The sequence below is a fragment of the Pholcus phalangioides genome, unplaced genomic scaffold (assembly GCF_987345545.1).
Source record: "Pholcus phalangioides strain wild (caught in Gottingen) unplaced genomic scaffold, Ppha-v1.0 ptg000016l_1, whole genome shotgun sequence".
Taxonomy (NCBI): domain Eukaryota; kingdom Metazoa; phylum Arthropoda; class Arachnida; order Araneae; family Pholcidae; genus Pholcus; species Pholcus phalangioides.
The window spans coordinates 5687466-5696864 of record NW_028301609.1 but is presented as its reverse complement, the minus strand read 5'-3'; the positions used below and the strand labels follow the sequence as shown (position 1 = coordinate 5696864).

The 9399-nt window shown below is 32.0% G+C and overlaps 1 protein-coding gene across 1 annotated transcript; it reads left to right on the top strand.

Moving 5' to 3' along the window:
- Positions 1 to 171: 171 nt before the first annotated feature.
- LOC149074927 (cysteine-rich PDZ-binding protein) lies at positions 172 to 9188 on the top strand. Its single transcript, XM_089245875.1, has 6 exons — positions 172 to 496; positions 3843 to 3908; positions 4994 to 5048; positions 6866 to 6945; positions 7847 to 7864; positions 8853 to 9188. Exons 1-6 carry the CDS (start codon positions 481 to 483, stop codon positions 8915 to 8917), a joined length of 300 nt encoding a protein of 99 aa, XP_089102001.1. The 5' UTR covers positions 172 to 480; the 3' UTR covers positions 8918 to 9188.
- Positions 9189 to 9399: the final 211 nt, after the last annotated feature.

The following is a 9399-nucleotide window of genomic DNA, read 5'->3' as shown; positions in this document are numbered from 1 at the left end:
CCGTTATAATTTTTATAACATTACCACGTTATAGTGAAAGACTATCATTCACGTCGACGCGATCTAACATGCGGAAACCAATCAAAAGTCATTGTCTATTTGAATCTCCATAAGAGATTTCTTTCCATTGCTTGAAATGCCAGATTCAGGGCGCAGGCGTGTTAAAAAAACAGACGTAGTCAAAGTAAAGCCAAATTTAGTCTTACTCGATTACTGAAGGTGAAAAAAAATTTGACTAGAAATGAAAAAAATAAAAAAATTTCACTTGTATTGGAAAAAAAATTAATTTTTAATTATTAATTTTGTATTTAATGGTTTTTACTATGAAGAATTATTAAAAAAATTTTTTCGCAGGAATAAAAGACCATACTTATTATTTGTAATGCTGCCTTTAATCCAGTCTGACCGTAGGCTTATTTGTTTACATCATCGCTTACAAATATAAGACTTTTAATAAAGCCACTTGCGCGTGTATCGAGGATGGTTTGTGGCAAATGTAATAATTTTCTATTCGAATTATTAATTACCAATGTGTTACCTTATTTGAATTGTTATATATCGTTATATTATCAATTCTGAATTGTTATTTACCATTTCATTATCTAATTTGAATTGTAATTTACCACTGTATTATCTGATTTGTTATTTGCCCCTGTATTATATAATTTGAATTGTTATAAAAATATGATATTCTTCCTTAATATCGTTTTATAAATACTGTATAATATGTAGAGGAAGATGCCCTCTCCATTTGTTAACACAAGATTTTTCGGAAGACTGGCTATATTTGAAGATATGATTTTAGGAAGAAAATTCATCTCTGCCCTCATGGAGAATCGGCACCCTGTCTCTTGCTACTGCACCTGAGTGATGTGGTGGTAAGATGCTTGTTTACCACCATGAAGATTGCCCCCAGGTTCAAACCGGGGACGAATATAAGTAGCAAGATACTTTTCCCTGATGAGTTTGAGCTGACCACTGATAGCACCTTCGTTTCCAACTCGTTAACGGCTGTAAATTGTACTTTAGCAATATGGCCAGAGTTAATGTGTTGGTGAAGAAGGTGGTCTCTTGCCACTGTCCTAAGGGGGCCATTCAACTTATATATATATTCCAAGGAAGAAATATTTTATGTTTCCGTTGATTAAGGGTAGAGCACTCATCCTGCAAACAAAAGACCAGGGCTCGAGTCTCTGGTGGTGGGGCAGAGGATGATATTTCTTCCAAATATCATCTCCAAATATAACCAGTCTTTTGAAAAAACTTGTACTGTAAAATAGTTTTCTGAAAACCGCGCATGCTTTTTAAAACAAGAGTTCTTTAACGCTATCGCAGTCTTGTTTTGTGAAGTATATGGAAGAGTTTTGAGCATTAAGTTAATGATCAATATACATTTTGGCATCTTTTTCTCAGCCATCTTCGTTTGCCTGTATATTTGAAAGTAAAAAATTAATTTACCATTGTTGTCATTATTTGGACTAACCAAGCTGTTTCCAGTACTTGCAAATATTTTATTGAGTTTTTAATACTTATTTACGAATATAATAATGATTTTGATATAACTTAACTCATGGGCGGAGATACGGGGGGGGGGGGGGTCACCCCAGCGTCAAGGGTGGAGTTGACTGATCTAATGTATATATGAGCTGACATCATCGTGCCCCCCCCCAGCAATAATGACCTTGCCCTTTCAGACTTCCAAGTCAATCTCCGCCTATGCTTAACTGATGATAATTTTAAAATATTGATTGATGAGGGAGAAAGGGAAGTTTTCTTATTTGCAAACCCCTGAGTAAAATGTGAAACAATTCAAAGCACCACTCTACTGTGAATGCCATGAAAGTCTCATATAACGATGGGCAAAGGACCAGGAAAAAAATATTGTTGTACAGCAAGCTTTTTTTTAGCACTAGAACGGCCAGAGCAGTCATTTTTACGATTTTGATAACATTATAATGTCAGCAGTATTTGACGTATAGACTCCATTGTTGGTGAATTTTCATTATTTCTGTAGTTATCTCTGTATACAAACATTTGAAGATATTGAAGGTTTTGTTTTGGAGATATTGGCATTTATACCCAGAATGGCCAAGAGCAGTCATTTTGACTGCCGTATGTAAATAGTATATGTTTTCTCCTCGTGGTGGGTGTTAATGTAAACTTTTGCTTTTAGGTTTATTCCCTATCATTCCCTGATGGCACACACAACACAATATATATTCACGAGTAACATACCAATAAGAAAATAAATAAATAAAATAATGCTATTAGTTTTGCATCATGTTACTTAGCAGTCTAAAATGTCTATTGACAGGAAAAGCATGTATCTAGAATCAAAACCCTCTATCTTATTGAGCTATAGCCTCTGTTATGAAAGTTGAAACTTTTTTTCCTTAGCGTTTCCCTGGCAAGCTCAGTTTTTGTTTTGACATTTCATAACTCTTTATGCCACCATCTGCTTTGAAAGCTTCCTAGGAAACAGGTTCATTCACAGTATGTAGAAAAGGCTTTTAGGAAAAAGGATGTATTAGAACAAAGTAATCTAATTTTATCGGTGCTATAAATATTTTGGACAATAAATCCGAGTCTGAGGAGACTTACAACGCAAACTCTGACAACGAAAATCATGATTTTCTGCTATATTTACGTGAAAGCAGTGATTCCAGAAGTGATTGGTCTGAATCATGTAATACTGACAAAAAAGAAAGACAAAGATGTATTTCTTTTTTAAATTGTATATTCTTCATAAGTCAATTTGTAGTATGAAATTTTAATAGTGCTAATTTACGGTGGCATAATAGTATATGTTATCTATAGCGTGCGCAAACTAATAAAGTGAATAAAAAAGATTGATATACATATAAAAATGTGTACATCTCTCTCTCATCAAAATGGAGCAATGTACGATGAGGTGTAAATGTAATGTTTATCTTTTTTCATGGTAAATCTTGTGCCACAGTGATGCCTATTAATTTTTCATATTTATAGTTGGAAAACCATTTTATGGACACCCTGTATGCTTCTCAGCCACCTCGTTGGGCATTTTACCTGTTGTGGCATTGTATTTGTATTAAGAAAATGCAAAGTTCTCCAAAATTAATAAATTAACCATGTAGATAATGCTTTTTTTTTTATTGTAAAAATTTAGTGTGAATAAATATATTGCACAAAAAAGCAGCAATCAAAATGATTGCCAGCGGCCAATTTATCAGCTTTTTGGCTAAGATCAAAGTGTAGTATCTGTTCTTATCAGCAGCCAATTTATAGTCCGGCCCTTCTAGTGCTAAACATGTTAACTGGTGGGATTTTGACCCACCAGCAAAGAGAAAAAATTGTTCGTGTTATGGCCTGTTGTTTTTGCATCAATGATTATGGTTCCTGCCATGGAAATGCCCTTTCTTCAAAGAGTGACTCACCAGTTTGAATTCATTATGCAGGCGATTATTGTTAAAGAGGAGTATCGTTATACAGGACTTAAACTGTATCACAAAATTTTATGGCATACAACTGAATGATGTTCATTTAATTAAAATTAAATTTACAAGTCTGCCTGTGGACCATAGGTTGATAAATGCTGGTATAGATTATACTTGAACTGTTAAAATAAATACACATTCAATTTATTGATTCACAAGAAAATTTTAATATGCAGACATCGGCTTATTCCAATTTAGATTATGTAATCTTGGTTTCACCGTGTAAGTCTACATTACGGTTTCCATTAATGAGTTACATTTGCAAAATAACTATTTGATTTTAAAAAAATCAAATCTTTGTTTTAAATATCAATGAAGAATATAATTTCTACTTAAGATAAAAGTATTTTTCCCCCACTCATCAAGGCGAAAAGAAGCTTGGAAAAGTCATAACACCTGACCCATGGAAAGCTGGAGCCAGAAACACTACAGGTATTCATATGTACATGTGACTTTTTTTGTATAATTGATGCTTGACCCTATTTATCATTTCTAAAATAAAAGCCAAAAACGTCATTACCCCAATAAAAATTTGATAATGTGCTCAACATTTTCACATGTTATTGAAAATTTTTTCGAAATGAAAATAGTTGGTGTTAGCGGCTCCTGGATTACTAGTAGGTGTTTAGCACAGCTTTCTACCTCCTTTTTTTCCCATAGTATTCTAAGAAAATAAATGGCAGGACAAAGTATTACACCAATGATACACTCTTGTCTTGAAAGCCCAAAGTTGAAATAAAACCTAACTTAACATATCAATTTTATTTCAATTTTTCCTTTTCAAAACATAAGTTTTTTTCATTGGTAACTTCTGAAGGTATTAGTATTGCTCGGTGATTGAACAAGGATTCATGTTTAAATGTAGAACTCAAATAATCACATCAGTTTTACTGCTTATTTTTTGAATATCTAAGTTATCTTCAAAATATACCAAAATATGTACATCAAACTCTTATTCAACACAGCATTCATTTGAGTACAATGAGGATTTGGTGTTGTATAATATTTTAGCATTGCAGCTAGATGTTACATATTTTAACATGTACAGATGACAACCCTACTCAGAGATGGCCATCAAAAAATTCTCGTGAAGCCATTTCTGGTTTAGAAATGAATTCTTCACGTTGGTGTATTTTATTATCCCTGATATCTGTACTTTTGTTTTCCACCTTATATTATCAAAATTGTATTGTTATTTTCATGCAAGTGATTCTTTTGTAATTGATTATTTAGATTACAGTTTAATGCAAATAATTAACATAATTCAATTTCATTTAACTTTTTTTTGCAAATATGTCATCATATTTATTTGTCCTCAATTGTGGACCCTTGTCGTCCAGCGTCATACTTCATGTTGATGTATTTAAAAAATCTATTGGAATATTCTTAATTAGTGAATTTCAACGAAATATCTCTATCAAAATGGAATTTAAAGCACATCAAGGTGAGAGCATATATAAATGGATTAATAAACTCATTTCATTCGTTTTACTAAAATTTATTGTCTCTAATTGTAGAAGGTGGAGGAAGAAAGATCAATGAAAATAAAGCATTGACAGCAAAAAAAGCAAGGTGAGCTATCTTTTTTACTTATTACTCGTAGAATATGATGTCCATGTAAGAATTAGAATGGTTTTAGATTTATAAGGAATTTTTAACATCTTGTAATTGGTTATTATCATCAATAACATGAGAAAAGGCTTCTATGCTATCTAGAAAATTACAAATTTTATTTAAAATATATTTTTTTGTACAGACCTAGATGAAATTATGTGGCCCCTATTCATGACATCAGTGAGCGTGTGCAATTACATTGAACCACAAATTTTCACAGAGTTTCTGCATCCGAAACCAAAATAATAATTTCTTATGTAATGTGGTGTGCAAAACATGAATTTTATTATTAAAAAAAAATCTGGATTGGCTAGTTTTCTCTAAAACCACACATTTAATACATATCGTTTCCCTCATGTCAGAAGCATGAATGTGTAAATTTTCCCTTTTTTGCTTTAAAAGCTTGTTGGATTTTTTATTTCAGTGTAAGTTTTGTCTGAAACACGAATGTGTATCCCTATTGTAACTCATGTTACAAAATATTTTAGGAAAATAACTTCTATAGAGTAACATGGGTAGAGTAAACATTCAAATGTCATTTCCCACATTCTTTTTTTCCAAGGATATTGCATATTCTTGCTTCCGCATGGGGGGGGGGGGAAAGGGGTGATACTTAATAACACAATATAAATAAATTTAAACATAACATAAGGAAGTAGGAAACAATAAATGTAGAGAAAAATAACATTTTTGTTATACACACATTGGCGAAGTTTCTATAATATAGAAACTTCACCAATACATAGGGGCGCAAATGTATCACAGCACAATTCATTTATCTACATCTGACTGACATGTACTTCGTTTTGCATTGCGCTCGTACTGGGCATAAAGAGCATCTCTTACAATTGCCCAACAGGAGTCAGCCATCATCAAAGGTGACCATTTTTCCTGATAATGCTGTTCTATGGTCCTTACCACTTTTTCATCAAAAAATACTTCTCATAAAGCACTTTTTAACTGTTAACAGGATAATATCTCAAAAACTTATCTAACAATATCTTTGTCATTTTCAATCGCAGTCCCTTGTATAGGCCAACAATATTGTATAAATAAATAAACTAGAGAGAGAGCCTATAAAACTTTTCATTATGATATTCGTGTTTAGCAGGTCAAAACCATTTGGAATGACATATTTTCATGTCAGACACAGTTTCATTATTGTCCACTGTTATTAGGCAAGAGGAAAACTGAATCGGCACCAAAATAAATATTTTCTTTAAACTGGCTTAAAGAAAACAGAAATCTCTTGCTGACTGACGTACTACCCATGAAACAGTTCAAAAGTGGGAATCATCACCCTTAGATTTCTGTCCTCAATATTCACTGAAATATTCATTTGCATGATATTGTCTTTGAACATTCACAGGAATTCTTATTAACATGATTTGAATGACATCAAAAAATCATTGATCATCTTTGATATCAATTAGAGGTGGATGAAATTGATTTTTTTATTGCATTTGTTATACATAGATGATAATTACGGTTTCCATGCCAAAGTATATGAATTTTATTCTCTCTCACATAAACAGATAAAATTAACATTGGATTGAAGATATTTTTTAACGGTAAAGAAAATCGGTAGTAATAGAAAATAAACATGGTGGTTATGTCAAAAAGTATTGATTAAATGAGACCAAATTTATTTTTAAATTTATAAGTGTATGTATGTTTATAAATTTGGGTTTGACATATTTTTGAATTCATAAATTTAGCTCTCATTTCTATTTTTTATATATATTCCCATAACATTTAAAAAACTTATTTTCCAGATTTGCTCCATATTCAACTTTTGAAAAATGTCGAATTTGTTATCAAAAAGTTCATCAACCTGGATCACATTATTGTCAAGGTACTTGTACAAATATTTTACTGATTATGAAGTCTTATTGTGATTACTTATGTTATCAATTTGGTCTTAGTTATTGAATCAGCCCTTAAAGCATAGAATTTTTTAATGACATCATTATTAATCCATATATTTCAACTGTTAAAATTGGTATAGCAAATACTTGCTAGCATGATTCACCAATTTCATATTGAGAAGCAGCAAATTAAAAAAGTGTTGTTGGTTTTATCACTTCAGTTACACATTCCTAATAAATGATATCAAACAATGGTGTTCAATTTCTTCAATACATAGTTAATGTGAGGTTGTGGCTGACATAAAAATTCCTAAAACACTAAAGTTTGCTTTAAAATTTACTTCATCAAAAACGCGTTCCTTTTTACAGCTGCTTAAATAAACAGCTCCGCTAATATCAGGCTGTCTTTGGAAAATTTAATAGTCTGAAAAAATAACGCAAAATCAGTGATCTTTTTTGAACTTTGGACATCCTGTTCATACTAAGGGGATGACAACTTAGTTTATAACAACAACTTAATGCATGACGTTATTAATTTTTTATATTATAGTTTACTCATGAAATCCAAAAAAGGAATATAAGAGGTGACAGTATCCAGATTGAATATTGAAGGACCGGACACACCCCAATTCCCATCTCAAGGAGAGTATCCAGATTAAATGTAATATCTGCAAGAGAGGGGTGGATTAACTTTTGTAAACCTCACCTTCATTCCTTACACACAAACTAGATTTTAACAGAACATATAAACTATCTTTTATTATCAATTAATCAGTTGTTTTGTTCTAGTATATTTCACATTTACACAATTTCCTTTATAATTCAAAATAATTTTGTTTTAATATTTTTTTATTGCTTCAAGTGATCAATTTCTTTTTTATCTTTCAGCATGTGCATATAAGAAAGGTAAGTTCCAATTTAATTTTGTGTGTTTTGAATCTCGCAGATTAATGAATAAAAGTAAAAATGTTTGATTAGAATTATTTGTTGCCAAAATTTCTGACCCAGCAAAGTTCATTCCAATATTTGTTAGCCTACACAAAGATTAACCCTTTAAACAGCGCAACAGAAATCACTAAACCCCCGTAGGGGGGGGGGGATATGGGGAAAGTATTCCCCATTTAAAAATCAACTTTACAGACTATCTGGGATTGCCAATTCTAAAATAAGAGGCTTTTAAAAAGGTGACATATATCTCGTCAGTGCCACTTACAGGGTTAATTAAAAAAATTCATCAAAAACAGTTTGCTAATTTTCTTTGGATATTTTAGCATCCCCCCCCCCCTAAATTCTTAATACTTTTGAGCAATTTGTTTTTATACTTAATAAATGGTAGTATGAGTGACTAAACCTTAAGCAGAGTAGTCAACAATCCAATCAAACAGAGGCTGCACCCAGCGTCTTTGCAGCTGATCCATAACAAATACAAATACAACGCCACAACAGGCAAAATGCCCAACGAGGTGGCTGAACCATGATTCGCATTACAAGCAAACATTTTGCGTTGTCTATTTATTGTCACTGATAAGGGCTCTGTGAGTCAGAAAAGATTGAGAATTGCTGATGAACACCATGAATATGAATCAAAAATTAGTTTTTTTCAATCCCCCCCCCCTCCCCCAGCTTTTGAAAATACACTAAAAATGGTATATATATACATTAAGTACATGTTCTTTGCCCGCACCCCCCCCCCCCCGGAAAAAGTTAAAATGACGGCCCTGGTTTTCTTTACAAATTATTTCTCCCACCACATTCATAATTTTAATTTAACAGCAAAGTATTGTTTCAAAAAATTTTTTCCTCACCCCTGATTTGGCACCGCCTTTGCACACTGTCTAAATCTGAATAGCATGATATGTAACTGGACTATTAATTGAAATAATTTTATTTTCAGGAATTTGTGCAATGTGTGGAAAAAAGATGCTTGAAGTGAGAAATTATAAACAATCCTCAGCTTGAAATCATATTGATCATTTAATTCATGATTCAACAAGGGACTAAATGCATGCCGAATTGAGATACATAAACTATGAAACAAAAGCATTTCTGGTAGTGCTAGAAAGTTGTGACATGAAACATTTGGAGATGAAATTCTGATGGCTTGAAGAGACTAGGTTGGAGATGCATTCTAGCCATGTAAAATTTGAGAGGAACCAAAAGAAACTGTTTTCATTGTCTGACTCATCTTGAAACTCATGTTTGTAAAAATAAAATTTTATAAATCATGAAATTGTCAATATTGTCTTTCAATGTAAATTCAAAATTATGTAAAGCAATTAAATTATATTAACCACCAAAGGCATATATATATATATTCCTTAACTCTTAGTGATCGGAAAAAAGGTGGCAGTGGGGAGCGGATCGTGTAAAATTTCATTGGCAGTTAAGGGGTATACTATATATTCCAGAAATTTCTAATTTATAGACAGAGTATTTTCAGA